General features: G+C 39.3%; 2 protein-coding genes across 29 annotated transcripts in view; both read left to right on the top strand.

The window, feature by feature from the left end:
• The first annotated feature begins 998 nt into the window (after window positions 1-998).
• Window positions 999-13,065, top strand: nr1h3 (nuclear receptor subfamily 1, group H, member 3). 4 transcript variants are annotated; one of them, XM_005455714.4, is made up of 12 exons: window positions 1,000-1,223; window positions 1,968-2,067; window positions 3,592-3,808; window positions 5,707-5,789; window positions 6,729-6,971; window positions 7,545-7,811; window positions 7,977-8,182; window positions 8,306-8,485; window positions 9,374-9,473; window positions 9,909-10,022; window positions 10,271-10,365; window positions 10,719-13,065. In XM_005455714.4, exons 4-12 carry the CDS (start codon window positions 5,747-5,749, stop codon window positions 10,863-10,865), a joined length of 1,395 nt encoding a protein of 464 aa, XP_005455771.1. In that variant the 5' UTR covers window positions 1,000-1,223; window positions 1,968-2,067; window positions 3,592-3,808; window positions 5,707-5,746; the 3' UTR covers window positions 10,866-13,065. The 4 variants fall into 4 exon arrangements, with proteins under 4 accessions (XP_005455773.1, XP_005455775.1, XP_005455771.1 ...); XM_005455716.4 differs by lacking the exon at window positions 3,592-3,808 and having other exon boundaries at window positions 999-1,223; XM_005455717.4 differs by lacking the exon at window positions 1,968-2,067.
• A 2,047-nt stretch (window positions 13,066-15,112) lies between these two features.
• The window catches only part of madd (MAP-kinase activating death domain), a 47,156-nt gene continuing 36,758 nt past the window's right edge, over window positions 15,113-25,510 (top strand). For 11 of the 25 annotated variants that reach the window (XM_025900865.1, XM_025900696.1, XM_025900653.1 and 8 more), the window contains exons 1-3: window positions 15,114-15,508; window positions 22,047-22,291; window positions 23,349-23,993. In XM_025900865.1, the coding sequence (XP_025756650.1) occupies window positions 22,233-22,291; window positions 23,349-23,993 (704 nt within the window). In that variant the 5' untranslated portion in view covers window positions 15,114-15,508; window positions 22,047-22,232. Of the gene's footprint in view, window positions 15,509-22,046; window positions 22,292-23,348; window positions 23,994-25,510 lie in introns of all 25 variants that reach the window. The other 14 variants (XM_025900897.1, XM_025900919.1, XM_025900851.1 and 11 more) reach the window with 4 other exon arrangements.

Raw genomic sequence — 25,510 nt, 5'->3', positions numbered from 1 at the left:
TAGAACTGTTGACGGCGAGTGCAGAATATCCTTAACAACACATTTCCATTTGTTTTGCAAATTTCAAAACAAATGGGGAACAAACCCCATATTTTCTCAGAGTCTTACACATGTATAAGCAGTACATACAGTATAAAGATGGACTATAAATTACAGCAGGAAACCAATACAAACACCAGGTTCCCTCCACAAATTCATCTTCTTCTCTATCTTTCAGCTGCTCCCTTTAGGGGTCATCTGCCTTCATCTATCCTCCTCTGTCACACCAACTTTCTGATGTCCTCTTTCACTACATCCATGATCTTCTCTGTGGTCTTCGTCTTTTCATTCTACCTGGCAGCTTCATATTTAGCATCCTTTGTCCAATAGTTCCACCATCCCTCCTCTGACATGTCAAAACCATCTCAACCTTCCCTCTCGAACTTTGTCTCCAAACTGCTCAACCTGAGCTGTTCCTCTCATTTCTAATCTCATCCATTCTGGTCATGCCCAGTGAAAATCTGAACATCTTCAGCTCGGCCTCCTGTCTTTTTGTGAGCACTACCATCTCCAAACCATACCTCGTATCAGAGCTTATTACCATGTTATAAACCTCCCCGTTCACACTTGCTGCAGTTCTTCTGTTATTAGGTTCCCTGTAAATTTCTCACAGTTTGCAGCATCATCAACCAAGGCACATCTTACATTAATACAATAATTTATCCCTGTCATGTAGAGGGTCCAAATTCAACAATTTCATTTTATTTTAGTTGATTATGAAATCATGAATAAATTCCTAAAGCACAAAAAAGAAAAAGGAAAAAGGGGAGACTAAATATTATTTTAGCATAATTTAAACGACTTTTTGGTTTTTTTCGGTATGCAAATAAATAAATTGCACCTTGATTAAATTTATATATATTAAAAAAAAAAAAATCTATGTTATAAAACGCTATAATTCTAAAGTGGGCCCTGTGGCCGCCTAATGCGCTGGGGCTTTCCGCGCCTGCAAGACCAAATCCGGGATAGAGAAAGCCCCCGGCCCCGGCCCCATCTGCCTGATGGAACATGCTTCCTGCTGCGACTGCCGCAGCCGGAGCTCCCCGGGGCCGCTGGATCACATGATAGAACGACGCTGGCTAGCGAGCTAACATGTTAGCTTATGTTGTTAAAGCCCTTGCCAGGAATCGCACACGGACGCAGTAGCCCGACTAACAAGCAGTCCCAAAGTCCTGAAGTCCTTGGTGAGTCTAAAAAACGCACCTCTGTGTCATTTCTGAACGTTTTTATTGACCCAGAGACGTTAACTTAGCCAAGCTAGCTAAGTTAAACTTGTTTATAGGAAGTTCGTTTGGTGTGCGGGGCTTCTCGGCTAACGTTAACGATACTGGCCTTGTGTGGCTCGACCAAGAAGCTAATCTCACCTAAACACCTGGTTGTTTTGCTTTAATAGCAGTGTTGATGGCATGTTTACCGTTTAACGTATGTCCATGTAAGCTAGCTAATGTTTACAAGCCAAACTTGAGGCTAGCTGTGTGCGTTTGTTTGTTACTACTTAAGTGGCATTAAGCTTAGTTAACTAACTATCTAACTAACTAAGCTAATGTTAGCAGCAAATCTGCGGTCAAGACGGCCACATCACAGTATACCGGTACTGTCAAAACGATACTTGTCATACGTGTTAAGAGTTTTCACTTGCGCTTTCAAGTGCTCCTACTATGGTTGCAAAGAAACCAAAAACTAATGGTACTACTACTAAAGCTACTTTAGCTTGACAAGCCAGGCAGGCTGTTTACGCCCTCATTCCTATATGTGCTTGTTTTCAGTGTGAAAACCCTTTAGTGTACCTGCCCCACCCGTAGAGGTGGTTTCACTTGTTTTTCCTGACAAGTGCTGTGTGCAGAGGTGACATCTGTTGCACCTGCTATCACAGCGGGGTGCCTCACATCTTTATCACATCTTTATCATATCTTTATCATATCTTTTAGTTCGGTGACCTGAGTTAATTCCCAACACGGCTCCACCAAAGATTAATCAGAAGAGAAGTCTCGAGGCTAAAGAAGTGAAAACATCTGGGTGAATCTGCAAGTGAATATACTTCTTCTATTCTTCTTCCACCACGTTGTGTGCATGTATTTGTATGGGAACATTGATTGGTTGTGGAACCTGTGATCCCTGAAAGCACTGACTCTTTCCTTTCACACCAAGATGTTGCTGAGTGCAGTAATCCATTTCTGCTTCACCGTAGAGACTTGCATCCGTTGTTACTCTGAGACCTTGAGAAAGGGATGTTTCCCAGTTGTAGTCATGCTGTCTTCGGACACTGGATTCGCACCTTCTCACGCCGTGTTTTCTCAACAGAGTTTTCTCACATTCACTCTAACCCACCACTCTGGCTGCTGACACGTGCAGTAATTTGAATCTTTCTCAGCAGCTTTGTTTGCATATTATTTCTCAGTTCACAATCACTGAAGATTCAGAAAGCCCATAATAAACACTGACATTTTTATTAGGGGTTTTTACATTAAATATGACCAAATGAACATTTTTTTTTTCTAAATTGCTACTATTTAGTTAACTGACTGGCACATGTAAAAATACTAGTTGCTAAATAATCTTACAAGTTTTTTAAAAGCCTAATTTTGACTCCCTTCGATTTTATTTGGCCTCAGATTGTTTATTAAAGAGCAGACTGATGTTTGACTTGCTGAAGTGTAAACGGAGAACAGGTCCTTTCTCTGTTTTGGATGCTAAGGTATAATACTGACTCTAGATTGATCATCAACTATTAAAGATTATGATGACCAAACCAGGTACAAATCATTATAAGGACTGCATTTTTTGGTTTTTATTAGAGAATATTTATTGTCTATAACTTGTTACTGGTGGGCGATTTTAGAGTTGCATCGATTCTTTTTTCTTTTTTGTTTGTTTGTTGGTGCTCTCATTTAATTTCCAGCAGTCTGTGAAAACATGGTCAAAGGTGACTGACTGATAAGTTGCAGGGGACATTGGACTTTATCTGTGAGACGAGAGCGGGGATGACTTAAGGTCAAATGCAGATAGGAATTGTTACAGCAAAAGAGTGTTAATTCACGCAGGAGACCATGATGCCCTCGATTATCGTACATTTTAACTAGTAAATCAACTAAACTTAGACTTGTATGACCAGAATAACACATCATAATCAACCTATTCTGAATATCATTTGTTTCAAACCTCAAACCCCCAGGTTAGGCTTTTTTTTTTTCCTTAATGAAATGACCCTGAATTGGCTAAGTGGAAGAAAATATATGGATGAGTGATAATTCACTGTTTTATGTTAGAAAATTATTCTTTTGCTGCGTGGCATTTTTGTGAGGAAGGTTTAGAGTGGTGACAGAGAGGATAAGTAGATGCTATGTTTTGACAGAACTGGAGAAAAATGGAGTAAGAACCTTGTAAAGATTGAAAATGGGTGGCTCTAATACTTGGAGAAAAAGGATCGAACACCACAACCCTGTGTGGATTTAAGAGCTGTGCAAATGACCAATAGTAACCTATGGTGTTCCCTCTTTCACCTCCCTCCCTCCTCCCCGTCTCTCTGTGTGTTTTCCCTCCTGTCTCCCATAGGGCATTGTAGAAAGGGACTTGTCTTCTTTCGTACTTGCCCTCTTCGAGATATCAAGTCATTAAACTTCTGCCCAACAAGTCACAGGGGTTTTGGCATCCTTTTAAGAATCATCAGGCAAGCTAGTCCTTAGCATCACCGCAGAGATATCAGCAGGCTGAGGTTGTGGACTCAAATGGGCAAGATGGATAGGCGATAAATAAGACACCAGATTCTGAGGTAAGGTCATTCCACCGCTGTGCCTGTCACAGTTAGGTCTCGCAGTTCAATTCTAGCTGATTAGGGCTTTGAGTCAAAGTGTCGTTGACCTTGTTTTTCTTTATCATCAAACCAAAACTGCATTTTCAGTGAGGAAACTATTAAGTTCCAAAAAGTAAATGTTACAAATTGCCAGCATGCTTTAAAGGCAAACTTGATATTATTCATACATAGCCTCATTTTAGTGCCATTAGCCAACATGGTGTAACAATCACAACTGCTATCATGGAAGTGTTACCAAAGCCTCTTTATGCCAACAGAAGTTTTGTGTTCATTATCTTTTATCTTAACTGTTAGGAACAATAACGTTTTACTGGTTTCTTTGGGTATGTAAAAACTTATCAGTGAGACTAGGCACATTACTGCCATAGTAGCTGTGTTCTTTGTTTCATTTTATTACATGCTTTCCCTTTAATTTTTGAACTAACATAACCTGAGTAGAGTTATGTAATTTCAGTCACATATCTTGTTGGAAACATGGGGAACTTTAAAATGCACCGAAACGCTTTATGATACTTGTATGGAAAAGTACTACTGTTACACTCATAAGTACTGATGTTACTACACAGTTATATCAACTAGAACAACAACCTGCATGTGGATTTTTTTATGTTATGAAATCTTGCAGGAGTGGTTGCCGAGTCCTTATCACTATTTATGAAGCAGGTGCTTTGCAGAGTAACTAGTTTTTGAGGTTGCAATGCCACAGAAAGGACGTGCACCATTTGGCATACCATGAGTTTCCATAAATTTGATATTTATGCTCATTACTTTCTGGCTATAGTAGACCTTTACAGTCTTTATTCCAGTCACTGAGCATGTTGCATCAAATAAAGTAGTTTAAGTTGTCAGGTATGTAATTCATTGTTTTCTAATTGGTTAGCATCCTTAAATGTAAGGCAGTAAAGTTCAAAATATCACCAACTACAGCCTCTGAAGTGAACCCAGAGTGACCGTAGAGTTGCTTTAAAAACATTTCCAAAAAAGATTGTAATAATTTTTTTTTATTGTAGGATTGAATATTGAACTGCATTAGTTGTGCAGACAGAATCCAGTTGTGTATCATGCCATGAGACAAAGATATCTTAAAGTTTGAACATTATCATTTTTATTTGTCACAAAAATAACTCGGCCCTCATTTCCAAACTTGCTTGTTTCTTGTAGGCTGGTTAAGAACAGCCAAATGGCCTGCTGATTCAGTTTCCTGAAATGTATCCATATGTGGCACATGACACGCTTTCGTTTCTGCTTTTACATCCAGTTGGCTTTGCTGTATGCACATCTTTATAGGCAGGCTCTGAGTGGCCAGAACTACAAGCCTTGATCTATTTTAATTCTTTCTAAGAACTGTGTTATGCTGCGTCACAGCATAATAATCCACTTGTCATCGATATCTTCAAACCACATCCTTATTTTCTTAATTACACACCCAACCAAGAGGAGGTTTCAAGAGAACTAAGTGTGTTTCTCACACTTGACTGTTTTGTAACTCTGTAGCATAGCTCTACCAGTATCTCTCACACATAAGTATGTCTCAGGTGGTTGCTAACACGTTGTCTGTGAAACTCTCTTTTTAGAAATGCTTTGTAGCCACAACGGTTGACTACATGGGTTGCACAGAGGCAGACTGTATATTTAAAGAAGACAATACATTTCCTGAAATTAAAGTCTATCATCAGAACAGACAAAACTGTCTTTTTTTGTTTTTAACCTGCATTGAGACCCTTAAGCTGTCCTTGTCCAGTCCAAGGGGGCTCTTACCCATATTTACTAGTAGGATCCAAGGAAAAACTTTACTTCAGAGGATTTTGTAGTGATAGTAACGTTTAGCATAATGTCCTGTTGTTTTCATTTCGCAGGTACATGTTGATTTCGTAATGACAAGCTGCTGTGCAGAAGATGTCCACGCTGTCTGTGACTGATATCCCAGATGTTGGTCATGGTAAGAGGAACAATCTGTCACACATGTTAGTCCAAAGTGAGAGATTTACCTGATCAGGAGCCAATTCTTCCGATATGTCTCATTATTAGATTATGACACTTTATATGAAGTACTTGCTCTACATTCTAAGAGTTGGTATAAAAGATGGTTTTTATATTGTATTATCTTTTTATTTTAGTGGGGAGAGAGCCCTGAAAGAAAGATCCTAATTTATAATAAATGCACAGTTTGTGCATTTCTCAACAAATACTACTAAAATAATTCAGTGAAATAATAAGTAACCCCCCCCCCCAATTCTGTTTATGTTGCTTATCTTTTATTTTAACTAGTCTTATTTAAGCTTACTATGGAAGTTTTTGCTGCGTACCTCAGCCATTTACAGTTGTAATAGTCTCTCCTTTCCCTGCTCTCACCTCATACACATGTGCGTCACATATGAGCTGCAAAAAGACAGGAGAAATGTAATTAAGTTATTTTAATTACAATAAAAACTTCCAAACAAGTGTTTGATCAAAAATAACTCGAGTGACAGCGAGAAAAGGGCAGAGACGCATTGATTTCAGAACTTTTTAGTTGTGACATCTCAGACACACCCAGAGTTTGCAGTTCAATTGAAAAGCTTTTGGCTTAGGAAGTGCTGTTAGCTTCCTTTATCCTCTATTAGCTCTCCCCTAGTAAATGGTCCAACATGCCCTATTAAACCCAGCACAGATACATTGGCCCTTTGCCATCAGCTTTACCTTACTGAGTCAGGACTGGGTAGATGTTGGATTCAAATTCATCATTTACCAGTGAATTTGTGATTATTGCATCATGTTTTATATGTTTTTGTGAACATGGCTGTTTATGTCAGACAACTGTCAAAATAAAGATAATGACGAGTGGAACGGCCTTGGACGATGATTATTGTTTTCGCTGTGTTTGTCTCGTCTCTCTCAGATGAGAGTAAGGTGTTTGATGGGGCCTCTGAGCTGCAGCTGGACTGCATGGTTGAGGAAAGCAGTGGAAGTACCACAATGAAGCATGATGGCCTGCTGTCACTGACTGACCTCTCCCACCCAGATGATTTCCCCGTCCCCCCTCATAATGGCCCCTCGCTGGCTGAGATGAGCAGCCCTCTGCCAGTAGAACCAAATGACATTAAGCTGGATCCAGCTGCAGGTGACACATCTGCAAGCACAGGTGAGGAGGGGAGGAGGGGGTACAGCCTTCAGATGACTGTAGTAGGAACCATGCATGTTTTAAACGTTCGTTTCAGCAAACCTGCATTAAATACATTGTATTTAAATTAAAAAAATGGCACATGCTCTTCTGTGAGGTGGTTATTAAGAATTGGAGAGTGGGAAAAACAGTGTCTGTGTATTTGTCACTATTGTGAATAGTTGAGTGGAAAACAGGACCTAGTTGTTAAATACAAAAATTAGAAAAAGGCATGACTAAACTTGCCCATCTCAGTTACGGCTGTTTGTCCTGCAAGTGGAGTAACAACTTCCACAGACCAGTATAACCAGTATTATTTCCTGCTAATCTCTTGATCTTAGGCATGCTTATTCTATAGTTTGACCTTTATGATGAGTCAGTAACGTTGAGTGTGTGTATTCTGTTCTATTTTGGTTTAGATACAAGGCCTAGAAGTAACCATCATTTCTTGAAAGGAGGATACATAACAGACTGCTTCTGAGAAACTATCTAAACTAAACCCAGATCATTTTCTTGAGTTCACATTGGTGTCATATCTCTTTCATTTGTGTGTAGATGGTCAGCCAGTGAAAAGAAAGAAGGGGCCTGCTCCAAAGATGCTGGGCAACGAGGTGTGCAGTGTCTGTGGCGACAAAGCCTCTGGTTTCCACTACAACGTGTTGAGCTGTGAGGGCTGCAAGGGCTTTTTTCGGCGCAGCGTCATTAAAAGTGCCCAGTACTCCTGCAAGAACAATGGCCGCTGCGAAATGGACATGTACATGCGCCGCAAGTGCCAGCAGTGCCGCCTGCGCAAGTGTCGGGAGGCGGGGATGCTGGAGCAGTGTGAGTGTCTGTACGCCAAATGAATCAGAGATGAAGAAAACTTGAAAACCCACATGCAATGTTGGCATGTGGGTTTCTAGCCAGGCTGCAAATCGTGACAATGAAAAGAAACTCTTTAATTAGCTTGAGCTTTAGTCAGGATGTGCATCCTCTTTTGACCTGTAGGTGTGCTTTCTGAGGAGCAAATTAGACTGAAAAAGCTGAAGAAGCAGCAGGAGGAGGAAACGGCCCGCACGTCCACAGTGGTCACACCCACCCCTCCGCAGGAAGCAGCCACACTGGATCCACAGCAGCAGGAGATGATTCAGAAGCTGGTGGCTATGCAGAAGCAATGCAACAAGAGGTCTTTCCTTGACCGACCAAAAGTGACGGTAAGTGCTTCAGAGGGGAGTTGGAGCTGAAATGGCAGCAGCTATAGAGACAATGTGTCAAATGCTGAGATGGGTTTGTCTCAGAGTCCCATTTACTGTATATTTACTGTTAATGTATTCCAGCCATGGCCACAGAGTCAGGATTTGCAGAATCGAGAAGTGCGGCAGCAGCGGTTTGCTCACTTCACTGAGCTGGCAATCATGTCAGTCCAAGAGATTGTGGATTTTGCTAAGCAGCTTCCTGGTTTCCTTGAGCTCACAAGAGAAGACCAGATTGCTCTACTGAAGACATCTACTATTGAGGTCTGTTGCTAGAAATGTGACTTTTGTTAAATTGTACCCATTATACTAACTAGAGGGGGGGAAATGGTATCTATCTTATACTGGCCCCTTTTATGAGCAGATTTAAGACATCTCATTATGAGCCCATTTTCTTTGGATTGGCTGTCCATTGCTTGATTTTTAACTCAGCCCCTCTAAGTATAGCTACCTTGTTGTCTTGCCTCTGTGAATAGTCCACAACCAAACTCTAAACATACTAAAAATACTAAAAATACTTTAGCATTTTAATTTCATTTTGGCAAGTATTCTGTGATTCAGAGGTGGGAGTAAACACAAGTGCAAGTCTCAAATATTAACTGTTAAGTATCAAGCAAGCAAACCCCAAGTTACTAGAGTGAGAATCAAACACGTCAGAAAAAATTCTGCTGATCTTTCGGTTCAGCTGTTTTCAGTGTTACTAGAAATTGTTGCAGCCGACGGTCTTATAAGCCTTCTGATCTAGTATTTGGTGTTCTGTGGCAGTAACAAACCCACAACAGAGCCCAGTGCTCTGAAATAGTAATATGATCAGTATATTTCTGAAAGGAAAGCTCTGTAGTGAAAACCGTTAATAGTATCCAACGATGACTATAGTATAGTTTAACATTGCTTATGATGAGCAAACCCAAAATACTTACCAAAGCAAATTTAGTTTAAAAAGAAGAGCAAATAATGACTCATTGGATACATATTGCGAGCAAATTCGCTTCTACTTTTGATTAATAACTGTGAATCTGTAGTGTACAAACTGACTATTAAATTTTCATTTTAATATGGCAACAAATAGTTTGTTCCCTTTTGAGTAAGTACAAAAGTTAAAGGCTGGTGTGGTTGAAAGACAAAAAAAAGATGTTTTTTCGTCTTTCTCAGATTATGCTGCTTGAGACGTCTCGGCGATACAACCCTGCCATCGAAAGCATTACATTTCTGAAGGACTTCAGTTATAATAAGGAGGATTTCGCCAAAGCAGGTTCATTTGTTCATTTCTACCTACCAAATAATTCTTTTTATTAGTTAACCAGAGTGTGTGCATTTCATCTGTCCGAATCAAAATGTCTTTATGAAGATTATGATGACAAAATTTAAGTGCAGTACTTACACTATTAAAAAGGAGTAATAATATATACAAAATTCAGCACATGTACAGCAGTCCCTGCATTCACCTTATTGCACTAGTCCCATCAGTAATGATTAAAAACTCTGCTTTAATTGCATCAAATGCTTTAATGGCTGTATCGTGTGCCTTCTAGCAGGAACTCAGAGATTACAGAGATGCATAGAAAATATGTTTTCATATGTTCCCTTACTGTGAAAATGCTCAAATCCACAGCGTGCAGTTGCAGTGCATTTCTATTTGTAACGTGACATTTTATTTTCCCTCCTCTCTCCACTCTTACCTCCTCAGGGCTTCAGTTTGAGTTCATCAACCCCATCTTTGAGTTTTCAAAAGGAATGAATGACCTGCACCTGGACGAGGCCGAATATGCTCTGCTTATTGCTATCAACATCTTTTCTGCAGGTCAGACTTTATAAACTACACACCCTTCTCATAGTGAAAATGCTTTGAGAACTAATCCTTCCCTTTTTAGTTCTGAGGGAGAAATGAACTGTTTGCATTTGCAGATTGAGCTTTTTTTTTCCCCTCAGAAGGCTTTCCTCGCATTTTACCAAAGTAGATGTTTTTTTTCCTCCATAAACCAACAGGAGAGATTAATGTGTGTGTGTGTGTGTGTGTGTGTGTGTGTGTGTGTGTATATTTGCTTTCAGATCGGCCAAATGTGCAGGATCATGAACTGGTGGAGCGGCTGCAACAGCCCTATGTGGATGCACTGCGCTCTTATATCATGATTAAGAGACCAAATGTAAGCACCAGATGTATATGTAGCTTTTTCTCTTGTTACAGACTGAACGTCAGTATAACCAGGCTGTCGTCATCACAACAAGCACATTAGGTCATGACTAAGGTCATATTGTTTTGTTGAGACTTGTAGGGGGTTTGAACTGTTAGAAGAGCAGTTGTGTGCTAGATAAAGCTGCGTGGTGAAAGGAACCAAATGTAGACTACATATTGTTATCTAAAAACAGCAACAATTATACATTATCAGCTGAGTTGATAACAGGTGTGTGTGTGTTTCCACACACATATTGTGAAGTGATTGTGTGTTTGAAAGGTGTTTTGGAAACTATTCATTTATTTTTAAATGAACTTCCTTAGGATCACTTGATGTTCCCCCGCATGCTGATGAAGCTGGTGAGCCTTCGTACACTAAGCAGTGTCCACTCGGAGCAGGTTTTTGCCCTTCGCCTCCAGGACAAGAAGCTTCCCCCGCTACTATCTGAAATCTGGGACGTCAATGAGTGACTGCGAACCTGATGTCACACTCCGTGGCTTTGTTAAGCCTGAGACAGACATGGCATCCAGCAAGATCACTGACTCCTTTTTGACGATCTTGTCAAGGACTGGTTGTTTTCTTTTTCATGGGGAAGGGAGAGCAACGCTGCCCTTTGCTCTCAGACTGCTATATGGCTTTGTGTTCCTAAGAGGAACATGAACGCCTAGTTTTCTTTGAACCTTGCTTTTTTTGTTTGTTTGTTTTGTTTTTCTTCTTCCATGTAGATACTGACGTGATTGTGGTTAAATACCAGCATTCGGCTCTTTAGCCAGTTTTCTTTGATTTAATATTTGTTGAACGTTTTGTCAATCTCTAGTGCGGTTTTTATCCTTTTCCTCTAACAATAATAATCAACAGGAACTGAGCAGGTCTTGGCTGTGGCTGTTTCAATGTCAGGATTACAGTCACACATTCAGTTAAAATGGTGATATTTGCATTTGTGCAATAGAACGGGGAAAGGATGGGCATAATTGGACCCACGACAGCTTTTCACTTTATTGACATTAGATTAAAATATAGGCCACTTGGTTGATACGTGATATGCATTTTAATATGGCAACAAATAGATTTTTGTTCCCTTTGGAGTAAGTACAAAAGTTAAAGGCTGGTGTAGTTGCTCAGGTAAAGTAATGTGAAGTAGACCTCTGAGTACTGGAGGCTTCTTTAATATCTATTAGTTTAATAGATTTACTTTAGTTTTTCCAGATGAATAAGGGACCTTTTTGGTCGTTTATAGAAGCCCATTACAGTTCGTGTAAATTGTATATTTATTTACATTAAAAATAAAAAATGCAAAGCTTATCCTCAAGATTGTACAATCACATGCTAACGCACAAGAAAGTACAACTCTGCAGGTGACTAGTAGGCTGGGCCCTTCACAGGAAATGGTGTGTTTTGTTTTGTTTTATCACTCAGTGCAATGGTACCCTGAAATACAGGCGGTATTGTCTTTAAAATGCAAGGAAAGATGAAATTTCAGTTTGGCAAAGTCAATCTACCATGTCTCTGAGCCTTTTTTTGTTTCCCCCAAAGAGAAAACCCCTTTTCTGTCAAAGTTGCATTCACAAAAAAATGAAAGTATTGGCTTGATTAACACCATCTTTGTAACTGTGTAAGTGAAATGTACTTTTGTGATTTCGCTCTAGCATTTAAAAGCGTGACAAATGTTTGAGCAGAAAAGGAGATGTTTTGTGACATTTTATTTTTGATAATCTACTACGTAACTAATACGGAGGACAATAAATGTCAAGCTGAATTTCTAGTTAGAAAGCTAACTTGATCTAAAGGTCTATAATAGTGTGGGTATCTTCCTTGAATGGGTACTCAACATCAACAGCTTTAACCGGTCAGATTTTGGGAAACCTCACTAAAAACATGTACCAAAATCTTTATTAACAGGGAGCAGGAATCAACAGGAGAGAACTACTTTACTACAGAGATCTAAGTGTTTTTCTTACTGCTGTGTTTCCCATGCCTTGTCCTGTGCGGTGTAACATTGAAATGCTGCATAATGGATGATAAAGGACTGCCAATGGAAATCCATAATTGTGAAGTCTGTTTTCTCTTCCTATGTTGAGTGAAGACGGCTGAAAATTGGGACAGTTTAATGGCTTTGCAGTCTGTTTTACAGTAATTTAATTACCTCTCTAGCCATTACAAGATGTCAAGGTTAGATTTCTCAATAACTGTAGATGTAAAATGCAGTTTGCTCTGCCCTAACAAACAACTTCTACTATTTCAGCCGGGAGATCCTCCAGAATCATGTTTTTTAGCATGTTTTTAGGGGGCCTTTTAGCTAATAAATTCCATCAGATGGCTAACATGCTGGTTAAATAGGATATTATCTACACCTGCTACACAAATGTCACACAGGCACAAGTAGTCTCTTCAAAATTCACTTTATTGCACATTAGATAAGTTTGTCCAAAAGCACTTGCTGATGGACTTCATGTTTAATTATTTGAATTTATGGTTGTTAAGCTTGGATTGTGTAACCAAACTGACCCCCCCTCCCCTTTTTTTTTTTTTTTACTTTATCACCATATTGACCAACATGTCTGTATTGTATAATATTAGCTTAAACTGATTATCTCTCCCATGTTCAGCTCATGCTTTTAATAAAATTGGCTTTGTTTATTAAAGTTTTCCTGTGAACCACCATGCACAGCATCGGGAACCCCGAAACTGACAATATTATTTTCCACTTTTATTTTAATTTTATTTTTTTGCTTTCCTGCCTGTGACATGTAAGGATGTCTTGTGTGAAAATGGTATTAAATATTGATATACTAAATTAATGACAACTCTAGTGATGGTTAAAAAAAATAGCAATGACAATAATTAATTGGTGAATTAACTCCCTAGTTTGTATTTGCCTTTGACATCATCTATGACGTGACATCTATGACAACTTGACTTTTATGTTTCACCATGCTGATTAAATGATCTAATGATGCAATCCTTTAGCCTGGTTCATGCATCTTTGACCAAGCTGGATGGAAACTGATTTTAAAATGTCTCACACAGCCCAACATTAGGAAAATGTGTAAAATGGTAAACATTACTTAATGGTTGGCTGAATAAATGCAAACGCTTGTCCAGCCACATTCTTTACAGTATTCACAGTGGGGTGCTCTTAAGATGTTAGAATAACTGGAAACACTAGTGATCGGATTTTCTTCCTTAATAGTTGCTTGGAGGAAACGCCTAACAAAAGGCCATCCATGAGGGTTCTTTCCTGCCAGAAGAAGAATGGAACAGCAGCTAACATCAGGAAGCAAACTTTACCGATGCCCATTTTTTTCCATTCTAGGCACAGAAAAGATGGTGGTGTTCTGGCGTTTTTGACCATGTACTATATCAATCCTTAAAATTTGATTTATATTTTAGATATATTCTAAATATTACAACATATTTGGTTATAGATTTGGATTTTGTTGATGTCCACATAATCTGTGATATAATGTTTTATTTATTAAAAAATAAGGAGCAGGTTAAGACAAGAACAGATGCAGGAGTGTGTAACCAGACCGGTGAAATGCTTATGCAAAACTTTCCTTTGGGTCCCTTTTTAACAAATGTCAGTTGTTGTATTTTGGGTTTTGGTTTGATGGTTGCAGGGCCTAAAAATTGCTTCTGTGATATTACTATTAATTTACCACCTTATCCCTTGGTTGTATATCATTTCAGTTCACAGAGGGAATATGATTAACTTTATTATTTTTTCTAGTGTGCCTACTGCAATCAAAGAGCAATAGCTATTGTTGTGTATATGTATATTGTGGTAATGCTGCCAATATCTCAGGTTCTTAGCTCATCCTGAGACACAAGCTTATGGTGTCCATCCGCAATAGCGTATTAGTCACATTTCAGTGAAACTTGCACTCAGTGATCACCTGATGGGCCTTTACCCAAAGTGGCTTGAGGTCAAGGACACATTTGCTGTTTTACAAGGAATAACCTACTAATTGTAATGGATTGAGAGATGGATGAGACTCCTTCAGTGCAGTTCTGGTTTGTCTTCAGCAGATCTTCAAGCCTTTTTATGTTGCTGACCTCATAGCTTTTTTCTCTCTCTGAATGTACCCAACCATTAATTTGGTTAATGCTGTCTTTGATAAAGATGTTCAACATGTACTGTTTCAATTTCATTCTCAGCAACACATGCTGAGTGTTCCAAGTGAGAGCTTTGAAATGCAAATTCCACTTTTTGAATGACCTGCAGACATTTTAATTATTTAATTGTATCCAGAAATCAACATTTTTCACTGATTTAAGAGACTGATTTTTTTAACCAATGTTTTTTCTGTACTGTTGATGCTGTACAGTTAGGAGACATGCCCAGGGTCACTGACAGATTATTCAACACTACTGCTCTAGAGTCAGCATGAAGTACTCTGTCATCAGGTTGGCTGATTGTAGCACATATTTCACTTAAAAAGAACAACTAAATTTCTTTATCATCGCTTTAACGCAAGTAGCCTACTAAAATTCAACACTTAAAATTTATTTGGATTATTTTTAATCACTTTTTGTTAGCTTTTTGGTCATTTTAACTTTAGTTAAATAATGTAAACAATGTAAAGGTGGTAGGCTTATCAAAAAATAAATATGGGGACCCAAATGCCTCTCGCCGGTCCTGCTGCGCGAAAAAACGCAGGAAAATTGTACAAATAGATTTTTAGAGTGAACCAATGGTAACGACACCCAGTCGGGAGCATTAGGTGGGTTTTGTCCGTTTTGTGTTGTCGCTTCCGTTAGGTCGGGCTCTCAGTATGCGGAACTCCCTGCAGGCTTCTAGCGCTGATGATGATGAGGAGGAGGATGTTGTGAAGGCAGGTTGTAACTGACCGAGCCACACGTTTCACTGAGCAGGCAGGCGGACACATATTTCGCATCATTTATTATGTTCCGGGACACTCAAACGGAGTGGCTGACCTTTTCAGCGGTTGTCCGCGCTCGATCTTTTCAATGATAAAAGAAGAAAAAGGACTGAATTCTGAGAAACATCGCTGCCTCTCCGCCGTGACCGAGGAGAGCACCCACCATCCAGGCCGTCATCGGCAGCTGGCTGGCTTGGCAGCGAGCATTAGCGGCTAACCGGCTAACGTAGGTAAGGTTATTCCCATTAACGTCTGTGCTCTGTGAACGCATTCAGCGCATATGTGTCGTGTGTTCTCAACAGTGTCATTGCGTTTGTTACGTTTGGCAGGTGTACTGTGTATGAGACTAACGTACTGGTGGTAGCTAGGCAGCTCGCTAGCTAGCTTGCTAGCTAATCCACTCGTGACGTAGGAAAGCATACGGCTAGCAGAGGAGAGGTGAGAAGATGCTTCCTTGGCGTTAATGTTTAGGACGAGTCAAAGCCAGACAGCCTGTTTGAAATATTTATCCATACATATAATATAAAAAAATGACAGCACTACCACCGTGCACCAAAGACGGTTGTATCTGAGGTGGGAGGCGCTGACATTGCCTTATCACATTTTTTCGAAGTGCTGTGTTTGTTAATGTTACCTTTCTCTTGGCGTACGTCCTCTCCATGGCTAATCTCAACTGGTTCCAGTAAAATTTAGTCTACACACCCAGACAGGCTAGTCATGCGGGATTTGTGCTCTGCAGTCGCAACCCGTGACGGTTTTCTGTTGAAATAGTGTGCCATTGTGAAGTCCGTCATCACGCCTGAAGCATTGCTTAGCAGTTGGATTATTTGACACAATGTTCAGATTATCTTGCGACATAAACGTTGGGCACTAACGCGTGAAAACATTAGGACGGTTTCATCATCGAAGAAAGAGAAAGTATTTTTTTCATGTGGATACTTAGTATGTTAATGTGTACAGAATTTTAAGATATACGTCAACATATTTTTAATAAAGATGATTTGAGGGTGACTGGGACGTAATGTTCAATGGATAACTATACACCATTTTTTATTTGCTGTCATGCATGTCTTTATTGATGTGACGACATTTAGGTGAATGAGCACAGAATAAACCCAGGCTTTATGTAGATTTCACCGTTAAATAGCTATAATATTAAACCAAAATTTTAAGGAAACATGATTATTTTGTGCTTTTGCAATACAATCAGTGAACGTGTGTTAATGTGATGTTTCTGGTCATGGAAACATTTGTTTAAGTGTTTGGGTGAATGACAGTGTGCTAAAAGGCATTGCAAATGAAGAACATTGTGGTCCCACAGGCAGGCCAGTATTTCTTGCTGGTGACAGGTATGGATTGGCTCAGGGAATCGGGCACCTTCTGTTGTCCGTCTTCGAGGTGCTGAGGTGAACGGCAATAAGATCCCTGAAGTCTCCCGTCAGCATCAGACATATTCGTTTTGGGTGGATTTATAAACCTTCAGGAATAAAGTTTTAACATAACTGAATAGCTAGCCTTCATTCTTAATAATGACAGGATTATTTGCATGTGAAATTGTGTTAAAGTTTGAGTTAAACAGTGCAATTAATGTCCATACACTAGCCCCAATCAATAAGTGGTTGTCTTTTCCATTTACCAAAACTTTATCAGAGAAAGGAGTGTGTCCCAGTCACATGTAATTCACCCAGTGCATTACACAGACTAGCTACAGACCTTTGACTATATCCTCTTGATTGATGATGGGGTACAATTTGATTTGAATCTCAAAGCCTCTGGGAAAAAATGTAAAAATAGGCCAATCGCAAATGGTTTCTGAGGGCAAATATAATTTATTATACACTGGAGCTTTTAGGCTGGGGGGTTATCTGGGCGATAACAAAATTGAGCTTGTGTTATAAGATATTGTGAAACAAACATATTGGTATGTAACTTGTTGTTAAGTCAAAACAAGGCATGAGTATCCTTGTTTTTTTCCTTTAATGCACATTGAACTTTTATCAAAAAAAGGTACCTGGAACCTGATTCAAATGAAGCCAGTCTTCATCACACCTTGCAATGCAAATTATTAGCACATAGTTATTTTCCTACAGTCAAACAGATAACTGAACACCATAAATGTGTTGGTTATTTCATTTTTGTGACCACAATTTCAAGATGTAGAAACATGGCCAGTCACCAAGCATATATTAAGATCTTCTGTAAATCATTTTAAAGTTGCAGCACTAGTTCTTGTAGGTTATGAGAGGCAGGGGACCAAAATATATCAATACTGGTCCAGCTGTTAAACACTGTACCATTGGTTCAATAAAATGATAATTTAAAAATTGAGAACACATTGAATAATACTTTCTTAATCTACACATTATCCCTGGCTTGTTTGTGTGGCCTTGCTGACCTGATCGATTTCAGTAGCATTCTCTGTTTGTACTTACTGCTGTTTACTGTGACTGGCAGTAAATGTTAACCATGTTGGAGGCCCATGAATCATATCTGTCTCCTCTCCATGCTTACATAACAAGTGACTGCTTGCCTGCAGACCACTCTGAAGAGATTCATCTGTTGTGTTAATGTACATCATTATCTAGCCTTTGAAGATTGTTGTAATGTTGTGACAATTCTTTATTCCCGGTTTTTAGAGATAGGAAAAGGGGATCAGTACCACACTTGGTAATTAAAGACAATCAGTGAAGTGGCACAGTCCTGCCATCCTTATCTAAAAATAATGTTGTGAGCCAGTATCTCTGTGCTGGATGAGTCTGCCTGCAGCGCTACTGCTTCATAAAACAGCCATTTTGGCTTGGTACCAGGAAGCTTTCAGGCTGCCAGACCTGTGTATAGGCTCATTTTCCTGATGGTTTCATGAGATAAAAAGGGTTACATTGTATTCTCTATAGGCCTGTTGAATTGTCCCTTTTTGTAGTTTTTCTTTGCTGTGACAAGGTTTATGCTGTTGCCGCTATCCAACCTTGTAGAAGTTGTTCCATGTATTTTATTTATTTTTTTAAAGCTTGAGTTGAAAAGATTATTTTTTATTTTAAACTGCCATTTCAGAGCACATTTACCCATTAATGTTAACTGACAGTTTACTTTTCCCTTCTTGTACATCAGTGTGCAAAAGTCAGTAAAAAGCTGTCAGGCTTTTAGGGTATTTGAATAACTTTACCAAGTGTGATGAGTGTGAACATAAAGCTGACTTCCTAAGACATGTTTCATCCCACTTGGTAGGTCTGTTTGAACTGCATCTTTGTGTGGCTCCTCACGTCAAATGCTCTTGGATTAAACAGTGTGGTGAAAGTTCACATGTAAACGCTGTCAAGCTTCCCAAAACCATATGAAGGTATTAGGTATCTGTAGTAGCTTAAGAATCAGTGTTTTAATACTGCAGTTTCAGTGAAATGTTTTAAACATTCACTCAGTTTCAAATTCCCGTAAAATAAAAATATAAAAATAAAAACAAAACATTTTAGCATGCATCAAGAATACTTTAATTCTAATGGTTCGTGTCCCTCTGTGAGCAGCTTCTCTGCTCAGAAGTGGAGCTATTAGACATAATTACACCTATAATGCGTCTGAAGCCTTCTGTAATAATGTCCGCTGGACACAGCTGTGTCACGCACTGGTAGTTCTGTGGCTGAGGGGGTTAATGACCACCTTTGTCAGGATGTGTGACTATCGTGTCCCACTCATGATTTACATGCAGTCCATTTGTCTGCCCTGTTATCGTTGTGTCTGTTTCTACCACACAAGCGCACATATTAAAACACGATATTCACATCAGCATGTATTTATATTTGGGGCAGATTCATTTTAAGCATTCTGTGTGGTGTCACTTCACTGAAGGTCGCTGTGGTTTTAATGTTCATAGTGCGAAACCTTTTTTTCTTGTGTAATAGATGTAGTCTCTGACAGCTCTTTCTAATGTTGTTTTGAGCATGAAAACAGAACTGGAAGTGTAAATGAGTCTTTAGGGGGACGGCGGGCTGCCTGTTTGAAGAAAGAGTCAAATTAGGTCAGAAGTGTTTTCTATAGTTAAAGCTACTGAGTCTATAACATGTAACTAGTCCGAACGGCATGGGAAAAGAACAAAGCAACACGGTTCTGTTAGACATAGGATATACTGCTTCTCATATGTCTGTGTGATGGAGTAGATGCGGTCATGTTGTTTAATTCAAAAGCAACTCCTGGAACTGCAGTGAAACTGGCATATTTTCATAGATGTGCACAAATTTTGCTGCTTGTTAGACTTTACTAATTTATCCTTTAGTCCTTGTGAATCAGGTCTTTTTTAAATGTAAAGTTTGGATCTTTTTTGCAGTAATTGCACTGATAGAGGTGTGGTCATTATAAGATTATCTTAAGCTTTTAGAAAAGAATCTTGGTCTTAGCTTTTCAGTGGGAATGCATCAATGATGCAGTATGAACCACTGACTAAATTAAAGCTCCTTCAGCTTATCAGTTGTTGGATAACAGCCTTTAAGTGACAGTGAGAAACTGCTGTGGGTCCTGAGTGTTTGTGTTTCAGGGTGGGGTTTCAGTAGCATGGCCTCCTGTAGTATTTGTTAGTTTTAGAGTAAATGCTGTTTGGCATGGCATGATAACTCAAGTAGATCACGTTACTGTGGTTTTGTTTTTTGCATGTAGCTGATGTGAACATTAGCAGTTATGGTGTTTTCCTCTGAGGTGTTTTAAGATTCAGATTTTGCTGCTTATTCCAGGAAAATAAAAAGCAGAGCAGTAATTTTGTAATGTTTGATGGTTTTGGGAGGAAAAAGAGATACTTCAGACTGTAGTTTTACTGCAGCCACATTATAGTCTTTGAATTAAATGTCAGCATGTTGGTTTTGCTCTGATTATATTAACACTGAAAAGTTACAAGTTGAAAAGTTGAGCGTGGCACCGAAATTGTCAATTCATGTCTTGTGGTTTTTAAAGGGATCTCACTGCTGTTCTTTTCTTTCTTGTGGGATTCCAGTTCATTGGTTACACCTGCAAGTGCTTCCCATGAGGGTTGTCCTGATTGTGTCATAACTAGTAACATGTTTGGCAGTGCTGTTATTTGTTTAACTAGTACATGCCCATGCTACAGTATAGTTTGGCCAGTTTGTGGTGTTGGTTGTAAAATTCAAATGATTGTAAAATGAAGATTATAACAAGTTAGATAAACATGTGTTCATTGCTTGGTGGTTGCAAGGCAACATGATGGCATTATACTATATGATGCATGAGTGACGTTTTGTGAATATAAATTAGATGTTACTGTTGTGAAACAAAAATGATTCTGTGCTTTTGCAAGGCATTTAAAAAAAGGTTATCTGAGCTTGTCGCTAGGTGATTGCAAGGCGATGTGATGACATCATCATAATAACTATTGATAAGAGCTGTCAGGGGCCTAAGATGTAGCTGTGTGCCAAGGCTGGTTGCTGAACTCCTGATCCTAATGTAGGAGGATTTGTGAGACAAATTTGCGAGATTTTGTAAATTATAGAACATGAGTGAGTTCCTCTAAAAAGTAGATCATATAGCTGCATAAATTATTGCTGAAAATAGCATGAAATGCCATTGCTGTGGGGATGTTAAATTGTCTTTCAGAAAAGTCTTAAGAGTTGAGCTTAACATAATCCTGGCCCTGACTTGTTTTTTTGTCTTTAGTGGCCAGTGCTTTGTTATTACATTTACTCTACAAGAGGAGATCCAGAGCGTGTGCACCTGTTTGTAAAGCTGCTCTTGTTAAATTTATTCTCACAAAAGCAGCTCAACTAATATTTTGATATGGAGTTTGGTATTGTGTCAGGGAATGCCAGCTAAACTGTAGTCATGCACTGTATGTTGCTTTAATATGAATGTTAAGTTGTCTGTTGTCACTATAAGGGAACTAGACTGGAGCTACAAGTGGCTTCCTGGTGTTTAATAGCCATCTGTAGAGGTGCTGGTTTAGTTTGCTGGACAAAGTTCAAGCTGTGAAGTGTGCTCATTCCACCAAGGCCCCTAAGCTGCTTACTTACCTCTCCTTACCCTCCAACAAAAACAACCAGGCAACACATTATTGTCAACTCTAAAGTGCAACAAGTAATATTTTGTAATATGTTTAGAGTGATTCTTTAGTTATGTCTATGTAAATTTAACCCAAAATTATAAGTTTTAATGTCCAACAATTCTGTTTACAGGTTTTTGTGGTTCTTCTTCCTATGTCACCTTAATGTCCAACATATGCCCTGTAAACACATATCCACACACCTTTTTTGTATTTTGTTTCTTTGTTTATCTCATATAGTAGTATAATGTTTTGTGAATTTTGGTAATATCAGAGAACATTTCCTTGTCTTGGTAATTTGGTATTTGTTCGAATACCACAAGGACAGAACAATACAGTTCTTTGTCTGCTCTTTAACTGAAAAGGCTCCAAAGTCTTTGTTCCACCTTAAAACCACCTCCACGTGAAACTTCAGCTGTTGTGTGGGGTTGAAAGCCTTGTGAAAGGTTGTTGTGGACAAAGGTAGTATATATATTGTAGAAAGAGGAAAAGTGGAGAATGCTGCAGAGCTGAGTGGATTTATACTTTATTATAGTCTTTGACATTTACCGAAAAGTCACAACTATACATCATAAAACCCAATCTGACCCCATTTTGTAACTCTGAAAAATTACGCTGCTGTTTGGTGATATCCAGTGTGTGCACCAGGTGCTTTTAATGTGCAGACACAAGCTTATTTTATTGTGGTCATAGAAACATACAATAATATATATTTTCTTCTTCTTTGTGTGTTACAGATTGGACCCAGTCTTCTTCTTCTTTTATGTTTTTTTTTTTTTTTTTTGAACCATCATAATGATAGTAAAGGAGCTGCATTTCAAATATACACCTGAGCTTTCTCACTTGTGATGGAAAGGTATCCTTAACTCAAGAGGCGACGTATATCCTGGATGCTGTGACATACAGGACATGGTCAGTCCAACATGGAGAAAAAGAAAATGTGCCCCCGCCTTCTCGACTACTTGGTAGTGGTCGGAGCAAGGTAAGCCCTTAGGCAGACATGTCACCCACTACCCTTTAACCTTGATACTTTTTTCTTTAGTGTCTTGACATATAATAGGCATATGAGGTAGACCTCTTGGTTTTTATATCATCTTCTGTTTTTACCCTGTTGAAAATTATCAGCACTTTTGAATGCACCCTTGCAGTGTTTGAAGGTTTTTGTAAAACTGCAACCTTGAAATCTGATGATTTCACGGCTTATGTTTTTGCTTTGGCGTTTATACAACAGCTCAACCCTTATGAAAAATGAAGAAAAGTAGTATATTGTTTCAAGCATAGTGACTGTAGCCAAAAAAAAAGTATTGACATAACACAGTAAAATCAGAGGGGACTCTCTGTCACTGTGTCTGTTTATTTGAGCGGTTGGTGATTTAAGTGTTTAACAACAATTTCAGAGTTGTTATTGGATGGAAGGGTTGTTGCCTCATACTTCCTCTGCACAGATTTCCAAACAGTTCAAACACTTCAGTTTGAAATGCTAAATTGGTTACACATTTGCTTCTGTAACCACAGAAATACTATCGAGGCTTTGTTCAATGTCTGTGTTTGAACTCTGTGGTTTCCATTTCTTCCTTTATGAAATTTGTCTTTCCTTTTATGTCTTTCATATTAAAGGGAACCTGTTACACTCATTACTACCTCAGATAGTCTGCTAGATTAGCTTTTGTTATTTCACTATTTAAAAATAATCTTAATGTATCTTGTAGTGGGCGTTGGTGCAGCCCCTCAGTTCATCCACTTCCCCTTAAGCCAACTTTATTCTGATTGGCTGTAGTTTAAAAAAAAAAGAAAAAAGGTCTGAATAGGAAGTAGGTGACAGTGAGAACACAGAGTCGCTCACATTTGACACATAAATACACTAATGTCTTGATTTGATATTTTGATCATGTTTCATGTAATGGATTTTAGGCTCCCGACTTAACATGTGATGGGATCTCAGTTGCAGTTGCTTCAGGAATTAGTTGTAATGTGCTCAAAGAACACATTAAGCAATAATTCTGGGCACTGCTGACAAATGTTTGCCATTTAACCTCCAGGCAACCTACTAGTGACAGTGTGGCCCAGACTCCTCAGCTTCTCCGACGCTACCCACTAGAGGACCACCAAGACTTTCCGCTCCCACCAGACGTGGTTTTCTTCTGCCAACCGGAGGGCTGCCTGAGTATACGCCAGCGCAGGGTCAGCCTTCGCGATGACTCCTCTTTTGTTTTCACCCTGACTGACAAGGACTCAGGAATCACTCGCTACGGAATCTGCGTCAACTTCTACCGTTCCTTTCAGCGAGGACATCATCGTACTCGAGCAGAGAAGAGCAGTCATGCTGAGACAGCAGAACAGGCAACAGAGACCACAAGCGAAGGGTCTGATAGCGGCGGGGGTGGAGTTCCACACCGTGTGGTTTCTCCACCCAAGAATGCAGAGTCAGTACCTCCGCCTGCTTCTGGAGAAGAGGGTGGACAGCAAGGTGCTGAGCAAAATGCCGGCAAGTCCCCACAGCACAAACGGAGTGCTGCTAAGGTGGCAGCCAGGAACCGCAACAGCACACTGACCTCGCTGTGCATACTCAGCCATTACCCCTTCTTCTCCACCTTCAGGGAATGCTTATATATTCTCAAGAGGCTAGTGGACTGCTGCAGTCAAAGGCTAACACAACGGGCGGGGCTTCCTCGTGCCACCCAGAGGTGAGGTTTCAGATTTCATGCACTAATACGACTACAAGTTGCCCTCTTCTTTACTCAAAAACAGGTTTTATAGTCTTAATCTTTCTTTAAAAGCTTTGTTAGCCAAATAAATAGCACACAGATTATTTTGAAGGTGGTCCTTGCCAAGAACCCATCCTGTCAAAATATGTTGTGTAGTATAGAAACACAAGAATCCACTGGATGATTGCTGTGTAATTGCTAAGCACATGAAAACATTAAACTCCCACTAAACACTTATTTTTGTATGACCTTTATAGTTGTGTCAGCCTTAGGGGCAAATACCAAGTTAGATGACAAGATCTCATAAGCAGAGACCAGAATGGATTCATTTTTAAAGGCTTTTAGCACCCATATTAATCAGTACATTGTTTATTCCCTCAAAAGTTTTGTTTTGTTGACTGTAACTTACTTGAGGCCCCAGAGACAAGCAGTTGGCAGATGATACATCTGTTCATGCCCACCTGTAATTTATGCAAAAAAGAGCAAGTAGCACTCCTTTAAAGCACAGTTTCAGTTGAATTCAACTCACTTGAATTTCTTGGGCAAGTTTTTAAATAATATCTGTGCATTTGATGCACATTAATAACCATTCACACAACTTATTATTTCCCTTTAAATTCTAAAGGCTAGAAAGGTTGGTGAAAACTTGTTTTGTCAGTGTTCCTGCTGATGTTTTCTGCAGTGCCCACTCCTTTGTTTCTGCTCCCGTCTGCTTCTTCCGTTCTCCACCTGTTAGCTGTATGTTTGTGTTTCACAATTAATACAGGAGCCTTTGTCTGTGGTGCCGCGCAGTTTTGCAGGCCATCTGTAGCGTGTGTCTTGTTCTCACAGTATGCTTTATGCTTTCAAGCTCCACCTCAATGATAAATAATGCCAAACAAAATATCCACAGTGCTTTTTAATCAACTTTGTTTTTATTGGTTTGTTTTACATTAAATATTATTTCAGGAAGAATAACAATTGTTACATAATTCTAGTGAATCATTTTGTGTGTACACCCAAGCTTGACAGATAGTGGATTGTTGGGAAAATGAAGGGTCACGGTTTTCACAAACTACTAAGCAATTTAGTGTTAGGACACCACTTCACACTTCACCACCATCTGCTCAACTGTGACATGCACTCTTCCTCATGTCCTGCAGACAATGCTGAGAGGAAGGTAAACAATTGAGTTTGCGTGCACTGCACTGTACAAATAATATGACACTGCCCAGTTTGCTAAATTACTATAATAAACTGTATAAAAAGTTTTCAGAGCAGCAAGTATTTCACAAAGTCTATCTGTTCTATAAAAAGGTGAAAATATGGCTGTACAGACTTGTTCATGGTCTTTTGCTTCCCACAGTTAAATGAACATAATCAGGCAATATTGAACACCAAGTGAAAGCAAATGAAGTGACCCCTTAATCAGCTCTTGACCCCCTGGCTGCATGTGCCAACCACAGCTGTTCCCTACACTGTGTAGCTTGAAGTTTCCTGGACTAGTCAGGACAAGT

Source organism: Oreochromis niloticus, linkage group LG1 (genome assembly GCF_001858045.2).
Source record: "Oreochromis niloticus isolate F11D_XX linkage group LG1, O_niloticus_UMD_NMBU, whole genome shotgun sequence".
Taxonomy (NCBI): Eukaryota; Metazoa; Chordata; class Actinopteri; order Cichliformes; family Cichlidae; genus Oreochromis; species Oreochromis niloticus.
Note: the sequence above shows the minus strand (reverse complement) of the source record. Positions and strands in the feature narration are given on the sequence as shown.